At 36.0% G+C, this 19,826-nt stretch overlaps 1 protein-coding gene across 2 annotated transcripts; it reads left to right on the forward strand.

Moving 5' to 3' along the window:
* The first annotated feature begins 1,512 nt into the window (after positions 1-1,512).
* Positions 1,513-18,875, forward strand: LOC107756466 (transmembrane anterior posterior transformation protein 1 homolog). Of its 2 annotated transcripts, XM_016573590.1 has the most exons (15): positions 1,547-1,745; positions 3,134-3,282; positions 6,862-6,980; positions 8,419-8,451; positions 11,945-12,107; positions 12,374-12,509; positions 12,669-12,766; positions 12,905-12,974; positions 14,539-14,619; positions 15,174-15,283; positions 15,442-15,501; positions 15,663-15,731; positions 15,994-16,070; positions 16,915-17,078; positions 17,217-18,875. In XM_016573590.1, exons 1-15 carry the CDS (start codon positions 1,547-1,549, stop codon positions 17,465-17,467), a joined length of 1,779 nt encoding a protein of 592 aa, XP_016429076.1. In that variant the 3' UTR covers positions 17,468-18,875. The 2 variants fall into 2 exon arrangements, with proteins under 2 accessions (XP_016429077.1, XP_016429076.1); XM_016573591.1 differs by lacking the exon at positions 8,419-8,451 and having other exon boundaries at positions 1,513-1,745.
* The last annotated feature ends 951 nt before the right edge of the window (positions 18,876-19,826 follow it).

The raw sequence follows: 19,826 nt of genomic DNA on the forward strand, positions 1-19,826 counted from the left end.
GCTGTATAGAGAAGTTGTGATGAAGTGCTGGGTTGGCTGAGACCACGATCAGTTCTGTCTTAGCAAGGTTGAGTTGAAGGTGATGGTCCTTCATCCAGCTAGAAATGTCTCTCAGACAGGCTGCAATGCGACCAGCTACTGTCAGATCGTCTGGTTGGAATGGGAAGTAGAGTTGAGTGTCATCAGCATAGCAGTGATAAGAAAAGCCATGCTTCTGAATGACAGATCCTAATGATGACATGTAGATGGAGAAGAGAAGTGGTCCAAGCACTGAGCCTTGAGGAACCCCAGTAGCAAGAAGTTGTGACTTAGAAACCTCACCCCTCCAAGACACCCTGAAGGACCTACCTGAGAGGTAAGACTTGAACCACAGGAGTGCGGTTCCTTAGATGCCCATCTTTCTGAGGGTGGACAGGAGGATCTGGTGATTAACTGTGTCAAAAGCAGCAGACAGATCCAGCAAGATGAGTACTGAGGATTTGGAAGCTGCTCTTGCCAGTCTCAGGGCTTCAGTAACCGAGAGCAGGGCAGTCTCAGTTGAGTGGCCGCTTTTGAAGCCAGATTGGTTGCTGTCCAGGAGGTTAAATCCAGTGAGATTTATGTTTGCACAAGGAGTCTGACAACAGCCAGTGCTCCACACAGAGATCTGATCTCATCATCATCCAGTCTGTCTGGAATGACATGAAGAAACAGAACAAACTGAGACAGACTCAATCCAGAAGAACTGTGGCAACGTCTCCAAGATGCTTCAAGAGACCTACCTGCAAAGCTACAGTAGTACTGTTAAAAGTTTTAGGCACTTGTGTAAAAATGCTGTAAGATGAGGATGCTGTCAAAAATAATGTCATAAATAGATTTTCTTTATCAATTAACTTCTATTAAGTAAATTAAATCAACATTTGGTGTGACCATCCTTTGTGTTTAAAACAGCTTTTGCTCTAGGTGCGCTTGCGCATAGTTTCTCAGGTAGCTTTGCAGGTTGGTGACGTTTGATTTAGTCAGTCTCAGTTTGTCAGTTTGTAAATGTAAACTGATATTTCCTACTGGCACACTACAGCAAAAGATAGAAATAACTGACTTAAAACCATTGTTTAGCTGGTGAAAATACTAGTGTTCTAAAAATCTTGGCCACCACTGTATATATACTGTGTGTGTATATATATATATATATATAGATAGATAGATAGATAGATAGATGTATATGTATGTATGTATGTATGTATGTATGTATGTATATAACATAAATATATAACATATCTAAATATTCAAAATAATACAAGCAAGAAATGCATAGTATAAAACATCTAAATATACAAAATAATACAAACATACAGGTTTTTCAATGTATGCATTTTTAATTTTCAATTAAAATATACGTAAATATACTACAATATTTATTTTGTAAAAAGAAAACTACTTAGAATTCAAAATTTCTAAATTATTTATGTACATCATTTTTACTATAACCTGCTGCGTAGTTTATTTGATCGCAACAGTGTACTGTTTATCAACATCACGTGTGTGGTGTGATGACGCCACAGCGAAGATGGCGGATTCGCTGTGTGGCGGTGGGGTGTCAGACGAAAAAGATCCCGAAAATGACGATCAAAAAGGGGTAAAATGTCCCTGGGCTGCTGCAACCATATCGAGGAAGACAGACGTCTTTGGGTCGGCGGCGAAAATGACGGAAACTCTCGGATGTTATGAGAAGCCCGCCGTTCAAGACGAGCAGCACGAGCATTCAGGTGAGCGCGAGCATCTGACAACTGACCTTCGCCTTTGCTTCCAACGTGGCTTCAAGTTTCCCTGGATTTACGAATGCATGTACCAGTCTCTTTAATGTGGCCACATCTGAATTGTATAAAATGTTGTTTTGGCTAATATTCTGATAGCGTTCTTGCTAAGCAGTCGTTGAAACAAGATTAATTTTACGTTGTGTTTACGTCTTTTGTTGAATAGCCGTTTACAGGGCGCATATATGTTGTTGTATTCATTTTAAACATATGCATCAGAAATCAAAACACTTGTAGTCTGTAGGTCTAGTCTAAAGTGCTCATGGGAAGCCTGAGTGGGTCATCTGAGGTCTCGTTTCTCTTAAACAGCCTGTCTGGTTCTGGTCCAAACATGGTGTTAGGAACACATCCAGAGTGAAATGTGCACTTAAAAGCTGACATCTCTAGCTCTTCCCCTATCTAGTATTTACCGTAAATCAGAAAGTACTGCAGTGACAAAACTAGCACAAAGTTGTTGCTTATCTGTCAAAATATGTTGCAGGAAATAGCAGCTGTGCAAACACATCTTGCTATCCACAACTCTGAAATTGCATTCTAGTGGTTGAGCGATTCAACTGCCTAAATATCAATGTGACAGATATACTGTATAACGTTACACATAATACACCTAAAAAAATAACATAAGTTCCGAAAACTCATAAACTTGAGGCAGCCAGCTTCAGGGATTTTTTTAATTGTTGTATAAAGAATTCTTTCACCAAATATAATAAGTTCTATACAATCAAAAATGTTTTTACTTTAAGTTTTTGTAAGTTCTTGCATTACATTGTAAGTTCTTGCTGTTTATTATTTTAAACTGCTTATACTAAATGGCCTAAAATTGGCTTTGCTTCATTTATGTAATGCCAACTTTTTCTGCATTTGATAGTTCAGTCAACCTTTAAAAATAGAGTTTTTAATGACAAAATGACTAACAAAACATTTTAAGTTTACTAAAAAAAAAATCTCTAAAATGTGTCATTTGAAAACAGAAAATGTCTATTGTCCAGTGACAAGGCTGCCATCAGACTTTGCACTGACCGAATCAATTGGTCACATGGGCAGTTATTGGCTGATGTCAATAATGTCAAAATGACAAGGTACTGGCTAAATAGTTAGCCTGTCTATCATCATTATCTTCTCACAACTCACATGCTTGATTTATTTACCACTTGCCAGTTTGTTTAAGTAATTGTTATGGATATATTGTGTTATATATTGTGTTATGGATATATTGTGATGTTTGTATGCTTGTCATTTTGCAATTTTTGCAGAAATGTCGAAATGACTCTGTTGATCACTATAAATGTTGACTTACCAATTTAATAGCATGAAACACTTTTTTTCTCTCTACCCCACAGACTCGGATGACTCTGACGAGCCGTCTCTGCTGAGGTTCATGTGTGCAGAGCTCACCAGGGGCTACTTCCTGGAGCACAACGAGGCCAAGTACACTGAGCGGAGGGAAAGGGTGTACACCTGCATGAGGATCCCCAGAGAGCTGGAGAGGGTGAGTCAAAAACTTCACCTTCATAAACTTCACCTTCAAATTTGATCATACGCATAGGCGGAAATGTGAGTCCATTATGTAAGCAATAAGAACGTTACATGCTTGACGGATAGTAATGTCTACAACGGACTGCTTTAAAGCTGTCTAGTTTGACACGGTCTCCCTGCTGCACTATCAGTAGTAAGGCTTTACTCTGTGTATATATATCCTTACAAGTACAATTTTTAGCTGTATTATTTGTGTCCCGTGTCCCGCCCACCCCAGTCACACACAACTGTTAGACGACATTTACGCCCCTGGTCATACGTATCACACTCCCCAGGGAGATTTTTTTTCTTCTTCCATATTTAAACATATTTTGGTATTTTCTGACCAGAAGTATGACCCATTTAAATGAGGTCAAATCTGTGGGAAAATTTTCCATGCATTTAAAATGCATTTCATGCATGAATACTTTCTCAAATTTCTAATTAGGACAATTTATAAATTTTATAAACGAAAGAGAAGCTTTAAGGTCTCTTAAAAGCTCTTTAGTTTAACATTTGAAAGCAAGGAAAATAAGACAGCCATAAATACTGACATTGTAATTATTCTAATTTGTAAAATAAAAATTATTAAATATATTTTCTCAGTGGTAATATTACATTAGTAATGTGTTTTTAATTTATTTAAAAAATAATTTATTTTATTTTATTTATTGTTTTTGGTCTTTAGCTGATCACATGCCTGACTTATTTTTAATTTGATCATATTATCTATACATTTAATAAATGAGTATACAGAGTATGCAGAATTTTCTGTAGGCCTATTCATAAGGCCTCATCAGTCGCATCATTTTACATTACAAGTCAAGATATTATTATATATCTAATATTATAAAATATATCATATATTATAATATATTATAGACCAAAACTCTATAATTTCAATGCTTTTTAGATGTTATCAAAATAGTATTTCAGATTAAAGAGCCTGAATCTGTGAAATATTCCTGCCTCACTCTTTCTCAAAAGGTGTTGAATTGTTGAATGCCACTAGATAGAGACATTGAGTTATGGAAAACTACTAAGCTTGGTCAAACTATATACTTTTTATTTTATTACACTTATAATATTAATGAGATGGTAGTGATTCACATAATGGGCAATATGTCTGAATTAAAATATTCACATAGCATTTTTACGTCATGCTCAAGTCCGCAGGATCACACTCAGGTTTGTGTTGACAGCTGAGGTATGCACACACAAAGACGGCTCTGTGACACTGAAGGTGCTTCACCCCTCAAACCCTAGAAAGAGCTCAGCAAACTCTCTAAACACCAGTGAGGCGAGGGTTCATTGCTGATCTGGAAACAGTTTGTTGATTATGTTTGCAATGCACAGGTGAGAGGCTAGATCTGGAACTTCTGATTCCTGGTCAGTACAGATGGACTGAACACCAAAACAAGCCAGAAACAGCTTTGCTGTTCTCCTCTCCTACGTTTTTGCATGCTTTTTCTGGAAATACCATGCAGTTGGTAAAAAAAGTTGAGCTGCATACCTAATAATGATTGCTTTCAGCCAGTGTGTTCACTCTGAGCAGGTAGGGCCCATGTTTTCATCATCTTGCAGAGCTCTACAGTAGGAATGGCTGATGGGTCCAGCTGATGAAACTGTCACTTGACCTATCACCCTGTACTTTATTTTTGCTTTATTTTACACTTGTAGATCGTGCACATTTTTATGCTTTGCAAACTAAATGCCTGAGGTTTTATCAAAAACATATAGCCTATTTGCACTACTGTTCAAATTTTCAAAAGTTTAAGCTTGATAACTTTTTTAAAATGTTTTTGAAAGAAGCCTTATGCTCAACAAGATTGCATTTAATTAATCAAAAATACAGGAAAATGGTCAAATTGGGAAATATTACAATTTAAAATAACGATTTTATATTTTAATACATTCTAAAACATTATTTATTTCTGTGATGGCAAAGCTGAATTTTCACATGATCTTTCAGAAATCGTCATAATATGCTGATTTGGTGTTCAAGAAATTCTTATTATCAATGTTGAAAACAGTTGTGCTGCTTAATATTTTTGTGGAAACTGAGATGCATTTGCTTTTCAGGATTCTTTAATAAATAGAAAGTTTAAAAGAACAGCATTGATTTGTAATAATTTATAATGTTCATTTCTTAACTGTCACTTTTGATTAACTGAATGCTTTTTTCTGAATAAAAATAATTTCAATGAAGGTAGTGTATTTATTTTTAAAGATTTTTTAAGTTTAAATGGAGTGTAAAATATATTTTGATACATACAAAGATGTGTATATATATATATATATATATATATATATATATATATATACCAACCAATGCAAAAGTGTTTGTAAATAAATAAATAAATAAACTATACCAACCAATGCAAAAGTATGTTGATAAAGTTTTAGTGATCACAGTGTAACATGTGTAGCTGTAGAGTTTCTGTTATTATTGCGAAGAATATGTATAAGTATAAACTTTATTTATTTATTACTTTCTTGTACAGAAATCATGAATGTAATGGGAAAAAATACATATACAGATATGCAGAATAAAATTTTATGGAAAGTTCTATGAAAATATTGTCTTTACAAGCTCTTATCTGAACTACAGGCCTGCAGAACAGCTCCTCATTGTTAAGCCCTGTCTTGATTTATCTTCCATTGCCTTTTATTTTCTTTGTGCTTTGTTGAGAGGGTTCTAGTGGTCTGTGTTCGTCTCCTAACAAGCTCTCTTTGTTTTATAGCTGCTGGTAAAAAATTCCTCTTTGACTTTAAAGAGCCAGTTGCTTGCGGTGCATGTTAACGTTTTAATTTGTTCTTAATAGTCTTTCTCTGAAACTGAGGAGTGCCTCCTAAAGATGAGAAATATTTTAAGGTTACTGACTGCTGGCAGACATATTCAAAATCTCCTTCAACACATTACATGCCTCGGTGCGCTCAAGCATGTGAAGCATCAGGATTCAGGGCCAAGGGCTTCCTTAACATGATGTCACAGTTATTTCTGTATAACTTGATGAACACAATGAAAAACAAATGAATTTCTGCTTTGCATATTGCATATCTGTGTGCAGGTGCTAATGTCGCTGTTTGTGTCTTTCTACAGTTGATGGTCTTCGGGTTCTTCCTGTGTCTGGAGCATTTGCTTTTCAGGATTCTTTAATAAATAGAAAGTTTAAAAGAACAGCATTGATTTGTAATAATTTATAATGTTCATTTCTTAACTGTCACTTTTGATTAACTGAATGCTTTTTTCTGAATAAAAATAATTTCAATGAAGGTAGTGTATTTATTTTTAAAGATTTTTTAAGTTTAAATGGAGTGTAAAATATATTTTGATACATACAAAGATGTGTATATATATATATATATATATATATATATATATATATAAAAACAAATGAAAAAGTGTTTCAGGGCAGATGGCTTTCTTAACATGATGTCACTGCTATTTCTGTATAACATGACTGAACACGAACAAAACAAATGAATTTCTGCTTTGCATATTGCATATCTGTGTGCAGGTGCTAATGTCTCTGTTTGTGTCTTTCTACAGTTGATGATCTTCGGGATCTTCCTGTGTCTGGATGCCTTTCTGTACGTGTTCACCCTGCTGCCCCTGAGAACTTTACTGGCCTTTCTGAGGCTGTTGACGATACCCTGCTGCGGCCTTGGGTAACACATAATACTCAATATCTCTCTCAAAAATAAAAGATACACTGGCATTCAAAATTTTGGGGATTTGTTTTTTATTTTTGCTCACCTTTTATGCTCACAAAGGTTGCAAAAATACAGAAATATTGTGAAATATGATTACAATATAAAATATTAAATGTTATTAATATTCATTTTAAATGTAATGTATTCCTGTGATGCAAAGCTGAATTTTCAGCAGCCATTACTTCGTGTTCAGTGTCACATAATTCTTTAGAATTCATTCTAATATGCTGATTGGTGTTCTAAAACATTTCTTATTTTTATGCATATTGAAAACAGTTGTGCCGGTTCTTTCAGTATTATTTAATGAATAGAAAGTTTAAAAAATATGTATTTTTTATAAATAGAGATCTTTTCTAAAACACTGTGTTTCTTTTGATCAATTTAATCCAAGCTTGTTGAATAAAAGCATGTTACAAAATTTCTTTCAACAAAGAAAATCTTACTGACCCCAAACTTTTGAGCAGTAGTATATATTCAGATGAACTTCTTAATGTTTGAGGACGTTTCACTACCAGTCATCTTGCAGCTGAAAATTTTATTCAAATAAAGCCAGGTGCACACTGTGGCACAATTTTGTTTTGCTGCCTGAGACTAATTTTGGTAATTGTTAGTTTTTTATTACAAAGGAGAAAGAGAAAGACATTTAGTTAAAAATGTTGATACTAACTTATCTACGTGATACTCAACATAGTGTTCCTATCACATTATGATTATACCATCAAAATGACCTCAAGCTTGCATTGAAGTCAGTGACCTCGGTTGCCCATCAACAATTGACTCCTGACACTCCGACTCTTGCCGTGCTTTTGTTGTCTTTCATGAACAACTTTGCCAACATTACTGAGTTTGTGCAATATAACTTCAACATCACATGTAAATTAAAATGTCACAACACGTTTAACTAAAACGGCCATTTAGTTGTTGGAAACATACACTTCACAAACGTAAAATATACTTTGTCATTCAGTCTGCCTTGGCTCTTACCTAAGATCTCACTGGGGTGCTGTCATGCAATCTGACAAATAACAATCTCACAGGACAGAGTGTAAAAGAGTGCAGTATACACTTGGCTTTAGCAGCAAAAAGTGTCTTCAAACCACAAGAAAGTTCACTGACAATTAGGCAATATAACGTTCCTAATCGCAGATGAATCGCATTCGATTATGAACGCGATATTGCCTATCTTGTCAGTGAACTACGGCTCTGTGTATTAAATGCCGCTCCATCTGAAAGCAGGTGATGGCGATTTACTACCAATCACGGAACCGGCTTTACTGACGAGATGCGCATTACAATCGCATGCGATTAATTGCACAGCCCTAGTTACTATTGACTTTTCCTCATATCAGATACAGTATAATGCCTAATGTGTGCCTCTCCCTCCTCCCATTAGTGCTAATGTTTGCCCTTATTGCAGACGGAGCAGGTAGGACACCTGCCTTCACCGTTTCATACAATCCCATCCTTCATTCTGTTTGATCCATATGATTTATATAACGAGCATGCCACTGAAGCATTTGCCAACCTGGTAGAGTGTGTATGTCGCTGGCAGAGATAACTCTCTTTTAGCTTACGATATGATGGTGCAGTAGATTTAATTTTAACTCTCAGCTGCTGGCAAGTGAAGAGGTTTCATTTTGAACTGTCAAGTCTCATTTTTGGCTGGCAGTGTTTGTGTTTCATGACTGTGTGTGTCTGGCGCCAGTGTGACATAGAAGTGCTACATTACACGCCATCCTGCTGAAAAAAAAAAAAATGTAAGTTTAAACCAGCCTAAGATGGTTTGCAGAGTTTAGTTAGCTAGTTTAAGCTGATTTACTTTAGCTTGTTGGCCAACTGCTTTCCCAGCCTAACCAGCTGCCAAAAAAAATCTAAGTAGACTAGCTTGGTGACCATCCAAGACCAGCAAACCACTGGCTTGTAGGCTGGTTTATACTGTTTTTACCTACAGGAAAGCCGTTAAAACAGAGGTTTTTTTATTTTTATTAATTTATTTATTTTTCCCCTCTACTCTGGTGTATTTGGTCAGGATCTCCTAAGTCATAGCGGCTTTTCCCTTCGCTTTAATCAAACTGCAAAGAGGTTTAACTGAATCCTAAGATCCGTAGCTACACTTAAAAATTTTATTAATACCTCACGGTCACATTTCCAGCTTCAGGAGATTATGTGTAGAAATATTCCTATTTAAATGTAATTGAAGAGCTTACACGTCACACTCATGTTTTGGTAAAATCTTGATCTAATTTACTGTTACCTTTAGGATCCCTCATAATGAATAAGATCCTTCAAGTAATATCACAGTAGCCTTTCAGGACAGTTCATTGCAGAATTAAAGGAACACTCCACTATTTTTTAAAGTAGGCTCATTTTCTAACTCCAACTTACACAGCGCCTGAAAATAGGCTAACTTCCATCAACATAACCAACGTGACCACCTGCTTGCACAGGGAGCGTGCTGGGGACTATTTTCAGGCGCTGCGTGATATCATTGCGCCTGCTGCACCCATGGTAGTTCCTTGATTATTACGCCGGAATGAGAGTATAGTTCCTAGCCATATCAGTCTAGAAAATCGCAACTTTAAATTTTCCGCCGGTCTTAGTACACGATGTAACTACAGAAGAGTCCATTTTTAAATAGGAAAAATATAGAAACACTTTGGTCATTTTTGAGCGAGATGCTAACGGTCTAATCAGATTCAATGATCTATGCTAAGCTACAGCTAAAAGTGCTACCGCCAGACCCAGAGATCGGCTGAATGGATTCGAAAACAGTAAAACTCAACTGTTTAACTCTAGGGGAGTTGGAAAATGAGCCTATTTTCAAAAACAGTGGAGTGTTCCTTTAAAACCATTCAGCATTAAAATTCTGCATCTCATTTCTTCAACATGAGTCAAGGATATAAAGGACAAAAGTTTTCTTACACATAAGCCTGGCACTTTAGCACAAGCAGAAGCTGGTGTAGATGAAAGGCAAATATCAGTATGTGCTTAGTATGCTTACAGAGAGACAGATTTCTTATCCCAGCTGTCAACTTTGAGTATGAGCCACTTTATATTAATTTCATATTTAAAATGTAGGCTAAATATTTAAAAAAATATATATATATTTTTTGTATTATATTTATACTAATGTATAGGGGTGTAATGGTACACAAACATGATGGTTTGGTACAATATAATAATCACTCAATTAAAAAATTTTTATGCTAACATGTAAATTGCACATAATGCAGTTTTTAAATTAACTTGCCCAAGGTAAATTAAATTCTACGTGACATTTTGTTTTGACATCTTTCCGCAGTTGAAACACTGATTGAGTGATTACATGAGTCATGGGATGTTCATTCATGTTTATTTTGCACTAGTAAGAGGAAGGGATGATCACACTCACTTGCACTCTGCACAGCCGTTTGAACAGTGATCTGTCACGACACATCAAAGAGCGCCAAAACGGCATGCATTGTTTGAATTTCCTGAAAAAAAATGGACTCGAAGATGAGACTTTGTTTCTTATGAAAAGTAGCAATATATAAAACTGGAATTTTCCATTGAAGTTCCACTCATGCAGTGGTTAAACCGAAAGACCCGTATCGAAAATTTTCGTATACGAATACGTATACCGTTACACCCCTAATAAAGTAGTGTTTGAGCTTTACAGTTATTCTCAGAAAGTAAACTATCTCAGATTTGTCATTTGCTTTGTCAAAAAACTACACTGCTGTTCAAAAGTTTGGAGTCAGTAAGATTAAAGAAAAAAGAAATGAATACTTTTATTTATCAAGGATCTTTTAAATTGACAGTAAAGACATTCTACTGTATTTTGACCAAATAAATGCAGCCTTAGTGCATACAAAAACATTTTGAACAGTAGTGTATATGTTTTCCTTTGGCACTACCTTGCCAAAAGGACATTTACTATTAATTTATTTTTGTACCATGGTATCACACTTTTTTGTGTATGGGGGAGTCGGACGATCATAATCTTTGTATGACAAAAAAGCCCAGCTTCTTTCAGCTTTTTGTTGCCAGTTCTCAGTCTTGCTGTTTTCCTGAGGATGTTTGTGTAGATTCCTCCTCGTGAGTGGGAGTATGAAGCCTCAAGTGAAAATGAAACATCCGTCTAGTTTTTCCTTTTTTATTCTCCCACCCACACCCAAGACGCAGGATCTGTACACACCTCTGAATCACAGCTCAGCTCCTCAAATAAATCTGATACCTTCCGTTCATTAGTTTTCTGCTGAAAGTGTCTTAACTGTGAACTAAGCAGGGTGTGATAGATGTCAATGCTAAACTTGTGTTATTTAAACTTGTGTTACATCAAACATCTGCATGGGTTTTGAGTTGGTCCTTGATGTTTTCTCTGGGTGTTTCTTCAACTGCAGGCATCTTTGATCTTGTGATCTCTTTTGCCAGTTTAATTGGTCTTTTGGCATGTCCAGCTTTCACAGAAAAAAAATTATATAAATAATTTTAACACTAAATATTGAATATTTCACTCTGTGTTTGGGTCATCGTAGTTTTGAAAATGTAAAAAATGAACATTTTAATCAAACATTTAAAATCTGGATCTTGGACAAAGGAAATGTAATAATCTAGACAAAAATTTGAAAAGTAGCAAATGGTGATAAGACCATTTTAATTTTGACATTCGTACAAAAAGAGAATGTGAAGTCTGTTAGTTAGTCCCTTGGCTGTAGTTGAAGAAATGTCTGTCTGTACGTTTCTCTGGTTTGAAAGAAAGCCAGTGCTTTCAGTGCGGTGCTGTTTTGAAGCTGATGTGTGTAATCATTGCATTTGGCCTCATTTTGTAAACTCATAAGTGCTATTTATAATTAATGTGTTCATTAAGCTTTTTCTGCAACTTGTTCTGACTCTCAGGCCTGTTTGCTACACTTCTGCTGTGTGTTTGTGTTTATCAGTGGCTCTCGGTTCCTGCAGCCGGCTCAGGTGTGTGACCTGCTGAAAGGTTTAATAATGGTGCTCTGTTACTCCATGATGCACTACGTCGACTACGCCATGATGTACCACCTGATCCGCGGCCAGTCTGTCATCAAACTCTACATCATCTACAACATGCTGGAGGTACTGAACAGCCCTCAAACCCATTTCATTTACTGGATCATGGGTCTCCTGGATCATGTGATAAAGGAATTAATCACCTAAAAATGAAAACTTTTTTTTAACCCACTCTTGGTTTGTTTCAAACCTGTATGCTAAACACTATGAAGAATGTTCATGCATCGTTTCCATATAGCATAAAGCAGCATACAGGTTTAGAGGAGCATCAGGCTCTGTATTGACATTTTAATTTTGGGTGAAGTAAATGTCTGTGTAATTTCATCACTCAGGTGGCAGACCGTCTCTTCTCATCATTTGGACAAGACATTCTAGACGCTCTGTACTGGACGGCCACTGAACCAAAGTCACGGAAGAGAGCCCACATTGGAGTCATTCCCCATTTCTTCATGGCCGTCTTCTATGTCTGTATCCTTTTTTTTTTTAAAGAAATTTGTCTGATTTCTTGTTTTGTTTTGTTTTTTCTTATAGAGATTTTGTTGTAAATGATATTCTGTTGGATCTGATTCAGTATTATACAACTCAGTATTCAATACAGTTGTTTTCCTCAATGTATATTTGTCTCAGTTCTGCATGCCATCCTCATCATGGTCCAAGCATCTACACTAAATGTGGCCTTCAACTCACATAACAAATCTCTGCTCACCATTATGATGTCCAACAATGTGAGTATAAACACACAGATAAACATTTTATGTGCAGACAACAGAATCGTCAGAATCATTCCAGTTATTGTGTCACTGTAGACGTTTAAAAATTGTGTAATTTGAGTTTTCATAGGCTCATGTTTGTTCACGTTTCAGTTTGTGGAAATCAAGGGAAGTGTGTTTAAGAAGTTTGAGAAGAACATTCTCTTTCAGATGTCCAACAGTGGTGAGTCAAAGTCCCAAAATCTACCTAGTTATAGTGGGCTCAATTAGTTATTCAGGGAAAACACAGACTAGATTGATGTCAGATGTTATTACTGTGATAATTTAATATACACTATTGTTTCAAAGTTTGGGGTCAGATTTTTGGAAAGAAATAAATACTCCTGTTCAGCAGGGATGCATTAAGTTGATCAAAAGTACAACCAAATTTTGCATTACATGGCTTTAACTAACTGCTTGATTTTTACCGTACATTTCTGCCATATGGACATCAACTTGAGATAGTCACCACTGATAAGCTATTACTAAATATAATGTAGAAACTTTAATTTTCTGTAAAGCTGCTTTGTAACGATTTGCATCGTGAAAAGCGCTATACAAATAAACTTGAATTGAATTGAAAAGTGACAGTACAGGTATTTGTAATATTACAGTTTTTTTCTATTTCAAAGAAATGCTGTTCTTTTGAACTTTCTATTCATCAAGGAATCTGAAATATTTTTTTTCAAAAATATTAAGCAGCAATTGTTTTCAGCATTGATAATAAGAAATGTTTCTTAAACATCAAGTCAGCATATTAGAATGATTTCTAAAGAATCATGTGAAACTAAAGACTGGAGTAATGGCTGCTGAAAACGCAGGAATAAATTACATTTTAAAATAGAAAAGTTATTTTAAATTGCAGTAATATTTAAAAATATTTCAGTGTTTTTACTGGTTTAAAATAAATTCAGCCCTAGTTTGCATAAAAGACTCCTACTGACTCCAAACTGTGTGTGTGTCAAGGTACTATTGATTTACTATAGTCATGTTATTTAAAGGGGTCATATGATGCGATTTCAAGTTTTCCTTTCTCTTTGGAGTTATCATATGACCCCTTTAAGGTGCTGCAAAGAATACTATATTACCAACCAAGCAAATTCCCCAAAAATTGTTAATTCCCTTTTTGTTAGTACAACATGCTTTAAATGTGGATTATACACTGGGAATATTACAGCAGTGTGCCTCAGTTCTGGTTATTCAAAGCAACTAGTAGGGTGTATGTCATCTTAATCACTTAGAGAGTCTTTGATCGCAAGGCAGGTGAAGGTGCAGCCTTGAACGTTGTGTGTGGGCTGACTCAGAAACATTATAGCATCTTTTTGAAATGCTAATCAAAGCTCTCTAGAGCTTTCTGATAACGCTCTGTGAGATGCTGACAGACTGTGGTCCCGTTTGAGTGCCAGTTTCCTACTGCACCCATCCTCTTTATGAAAGACAGGCTGATATACTGTAATCAGCACCTATTCTACCTTCCGCTGTTTACTATCTCCCCACTTTCAAACGGCCACTAAGTCTTGTGGTTGTCCATTCAAGCCTTTGTGATGGAATAATTCCCCAAGTTACTATTCATACACAACCTGCTGCAAACATTACCATCCTTTGAAGTCTTGCAAGCTGAAAGCTTTATTTGTTGACCGTCGTTTCCCCTCACATTTTGCTGGAATTGGAGAGAGAGGGGCTTTGTGAATATAACTTGCAGAATTTGTGTTGCTTATATGTTATGTGTTTATATTTCTGTCCTACAGATATCAAGGAGCGGTTTACCAATTACGTTTTGCTCCTCATCGTGTGCCTGAGGAACATGGAGCAGTTTTCCTGGAACTCAGGTCTGGATTAAGACTCCGATTAAAACTCTTAATTGAAAATGCAGGCATTTTTAAAGTGCAATCTGTTTTCTTTTTAGACTAGTAGTTGGTTTATTGTAGCATCAGTATCTAGCTTTTATATATGTGGCATCTTTATGAGCAAGATCCAATCAGATTCATTATGGTGGAACTTACCTAGAGGAATAGGCCTAGTTCACCCAAAAATGAAAATGTGCTGAAAATGTATCAACCTCAGGCCATCCAATATGTAGATAAGTCTGTTTCTTCATTAAAACAGAATGAGAGTCCAAATAGCTGAAAAACATCAATAATCCACAAATTTACCTGGATTGTTGTGATGTTTTTATCTGCTGTTTAAACTCTCATTCTGATGGCACCCATTCACTGCAGAGGATCCATTGCTGGGCAAGTGATGTAATGCTGAATTTCTCCAAAACTGTTTTGATGAAGAAACAAACTCATCTACAACTTGAATGGCTTGAGGATAAGTACATTTTCAGCAAATTTTCAACAATGCTTGGTTAATCTGTTAACAGTGTTGATATTGCTCATAGATCACCTTTGGGTGCTGCTTCCTGACGTCTTCATGGTAATCATGTCTGAAGTTGCAGTTGACATCGTCAAGCACGCTTTCATCACTAAATTCAATGATATCACAGCTGATGTGAGAGCCACAGATTTGTACTTGATTTTCAAAATAATCCATCTCAAAACCACAAGTGCACATGGGACAGGGCTGTAAAGTGCGCTAACAAAGTGCACTAACATAGCCCTAAATACAGGCACCACATATGAACTTTGCATTCCCATCATGTTCTTTAGGTCTACAGTGAATATAAAGCCAGCTTGGCCTTTGAACTTGTCAGCAGTCGACAACAGAATGTAAGTAAAACTTTAAATTATGGCTGTAGTATGTACTCATTTTTAAATTTTTTTTTTTTTTTTAACTCTATCCCAGTATCTGTAACCAGCATAAAAAGGAAAAAAAGGTTTAAAAAAAAAAAAAAGATTATAAATAGGAAATGTGGTTGATTCATGGACAGGCCTACACAGACTACAGCGATTCAGTCGCAAGAAGGATGGGCTTCATTCCTTTGCCTCTTGCTGTACTGGTGAGAAGATATTTTCACTTGTTTTACTACCCTGGTTATTATTGCACATATCTATATGGATTCATTTGTAAGGTAGCCAAAAAATACTGTCTGAAACAATATAAATATTTTTTTTACTATGTATTTTCATGTTTACCAACATACTAATTCCAAATTGCAAAATGACACATTAAACAACCAATTATATGTTACTGGTATTATTCAAGACTGTAACACATTGCATATGTGATGCTGAAGATGGTTTTGTTTTTGTCTCCGTCAGTTGATTCGAGTGGTGATGAGCTCCGTGAAGATCCAGGGCGCTCTCTCATCTGTCTGTCTGCTCCTCTTTTATCTTGGGTAAATGAATTACCTCAAAGTGTATGGTATCACATAATGTGTAATTTTGACTGCATCACTTAGCATGCAACATAATCTCTACAGACCTAGAGTATTTGATTGTTTTGTTTTCAAACTGTGTAAATGTACATCTGTGAACATTCTGTGAGCAGTTTTGGCCGGTTTCCTCATTAGAGGTGGTTGTACTGCTATAGTTTTGAAATCATGTAGCAATGCAATATGATTAAGTTGCAGGGAAAGGTTTGCGGTCAGTAAATTCTATTTATTTTTGTTCTGAAGAAATTACTACTTTTATTCTGCAGAGATGCATTGAATTGATTAACAGTGACAGCAAAGACTTTGATAACATTTTAAAAGATTTTGGTTTCAAATAAATGCTGATTCCTGAAAAAAGCATCACATTTCCACAACAATTTTAAGCAACTATTCAAAATTCATGATTATAAGAAATGTTTCAAAACCACCATAATCCGCATATTAGAATGATTTCTGAAGGATCATGTGACACTGAAGACTGATGAAAATTCAGCTTTGCCATCAAATTATATTTAAAAATATTTTAAAATAGAAAAAAGTTTTTAAATTCCAATAACATTTCACAATATTACTGTACTGTATTTTTTGACCAGATAAATGCATAAGATTTGTTTCAAAATGTTTCGAACCAAAACTTTTAAGTGGTAGTGTATTTTAAGTAAAAACTGCTTAATGTAGTGTGTTAGCTGTAATTTTTAGCCAAAGTGGTTTATAGTAGAGTAGTTAGCAACATTTTGTGAGTAGCCTGCCCAATGCAAGATTGTAATTGCAAGTTTTAAATTTTTGATTGTTTTGTTTGATTCTGTAGGTTGATAACAATGAAAGTGTTGAATAGTATAGTTATTCTGGGCAAGTCCTGTCACTATGTGAAGGAAGCTAACATGGAGGGTAAGCTGTTTGAAAGACCGACTGCTCAAACCTCTAAACAAACTCCCAAGAAAGCAAACCCTGCCAAATCTCCCCCACCCTCAGGTAACACCAGTTTGATTATTCAATAGTTCAGACATTCGGTCACTGTTTCTCAAACTCATGTGACTCCTATTTTTTGTGCTGAGGGAATTTTCAAAGAATCATGTTGCTCTTTTCCTTTGTTTCTTTACCTCTTTTTAGCTGAACCTAAAGTGCAGCGACCCTCCACCTCCACCTCCATCACCAAGCAGCCGAGCCCAAGAGCGAAGCCTTTTCCCCCGGCTCCACCTCCTGTAACTGAGGTGACCAGTGACCCACCCCCAGATTCTCCTCCTAAACCAGAGGAGAGCAGCAGCGAGACGCCACAATCTACTGAACTTAAACACAGAACCACCAAAAAAGATCTGTTGGAGATCGACCGCTTCACAATATGCGGCAACCGAATCGGATGAACTTGAACCCCACCTCCATAGTAACTGCTCAGGAACGAAAGGGGAGATGACTCAGAGTCTGAGTCTGAAATAATTGCAAAGGCTTTCGAGTGAGTTCTTCAGAGGTGGCTACTGTTACTCGTTTTGCTGTCCTCTCTGCTTCCATTTCTGTGGAATATCTACCAAAGGAAGCAGATCTTGTGCGTAAAGCATTTCAAATCAAAATGAGTCTGTTCACCCTCGGCAGCCTGGCATATATCACATGACGTGGAATCTAGTATATGTTGCTTTAGGATAAATTTGTCTCGATTTTATCAGAAAAACTTGGAACAATAAACAAGGCATGAACTTCTTACAAACCAGACCTTTTATCTTTAAGTGGAAACTAAAAAGCATAAATTATAGTTTTTAAACGCTTGAAAAAATCAATTGAGTAATTTACAACTGATGCATATATAGATAAAGTTATATATATTCACACACTTTTGGCTTAGAATAACATGCTAAACGGGTTTGCCAATAATGCTGCCATTAGAATTGATCAGTCTGGCAAATATTTATTTTTAGAACTTGTAAAGGTATTATTTGTTTCAGTTGAAGTCTGTATTGTAACACATACATTTCTTTAAAACACATGACTCACAGAAAGGGAAGGTTTAGCTAAACTAATGCCAGGCTGCTTGATAATTCAGCTCTGTATAATATCCGTGGTGCCAATCCAGCTGACTTAACTTTGCACTGATTTACCACTTTGTCTTAAGCTGTACAGAGTATTTTTGTGTTTCTAAGTATGAAAGTTTACACCAGCTATGAAAGAGAAAATAACTGTTTCATATGAAGTGTAACAAAATGAGTGTTTTTTGAATGGACATTGTTAGTGTATTTTGAGATTCAAATCATCTGTGACCAATCATATACTGAGAGACTATTGTTTGATATAATTAATATTTTTGTTGTTTTAAATGTAATTAAATTATTATCCAGTAATGAATAGTTCAGTATCATGTACTGTTTTATAATGTTGCTTGGAAGGTGAGGAAAGTTGACTGTCAATCTAAGTCTGTACAGCCTATGTCTAGAATTTACCTCCAGTATAGTCATGAGGTGCAGAGGTACCAAATGACAAGTGACTTGAAAATGGATATTCCGTCATTCTCTTTTGACTGAAAATGTTTTTTGAGAAGTGTTCCTGCCATGGTCTGAAGTGTGCATAATTTGCATTTCAGTATATTGTATTTTGTTTTACTTCCATTGTAAAAAATTTAATGACTATTTTTGGAGAGATTCTGAACAGGGTTGCACAGGTAGTTGTCCTCACGGTGTGTTCTCATTTTTTGTTTTTAAAATGTACCATAATGCTAAAGACTAAACCATTTGTTTTTATGTAATTCCATCCCTGTTTTTGGGACAGCAAATAAAAGTTGTTTTGTCATTTGTGCCATATGTTTTATATTACATGAGTTTATACAGAAACGTGTATGTTTTTGGTGCTGTGACTGGTCATCATATTGTAAGTATTTTACAGTTTTTATTCACCTTGTAGTTTAATCAGTCAGAATGCATTCTCCATGCTACGCTCTGGTATTAAACTGCGCCCATGTCTCTGACAGCTTGAGACAGTAATCTGCCACTTTGTGACCTTTTCTCCTACAGAATTCACCTACGGTGACGGACGGCTAGTAAATCCGCCCTCAGCCGCCTCCATCTCCATTTCCATGTGTATGAGGTAATGTTTACCTCCCCTACTCCCACCACAAACCTCACTGTCCTTCTCCATCAAGACCTCCAGATAGCAGGTAGCTACTTGACGCTAAGACATACAGTAAGCACGGAGGAGGTAGAGCAGTAGGTTGTTTCTAAGGCAACTGTATGACCATTTAGAATAAAGAAATCCTTTAGAAATTTTACTCTTAAGTAAAATTTCAGTAGTAGATATCGTTAATGGTGTGTTATATATCTCAATGTATTTGTTGTTGAGAGTATTTTGCAGGACTAACCAGTGTGGTTGCCCTCTGATGTGACCATGGTAATCTGTCATTGTCCTGCTTGCCATTTCGTAAAAGAATAATTTCTTGTCCAAACAGGCCGTCGGGGTTTTGACACTGTTGGATTTTGTCTTTGTTCAACAATGTCTGACACACAGAACATTCTGCAGCCATTGCATTCTTCACAGAATCCTTTAATCCACAGCTAGAAAGAGAATTTAATCAAGTGAAGTCTTGCTCTGATATCATGTACACACAACATTCTGAACCTCCCTCACATTCTTTATGAATTAAGCAGTTGTTTCCCAGAATATAGTGAAGGAATAACATGCCTGGTTTAAAATGAAAGGACTTTTGCTGTAGATAGACTTCCATTGGCCTTGTGGACTTGCAAA

This window comes from Sinocyclocheilus rhinocerous, unplaced genomic scaffold (genome assembly GCF_001515625.1).
Source record: "Sinocyclocheilus rhinocerous isolate Xijiao unplaced genomic scaffold, SAMN03320098_v1.1 scaffold111, whole genome shotgun sequence".
NCBI classification, from domain to species: domain Eukaryota; kingdom Metazoa; phylum Chordata; class Actinopteri; order Cypriniformes; family Cyprinidae; genus Sinocyclocheilus; species Sinocyclocheilus rhinocerous.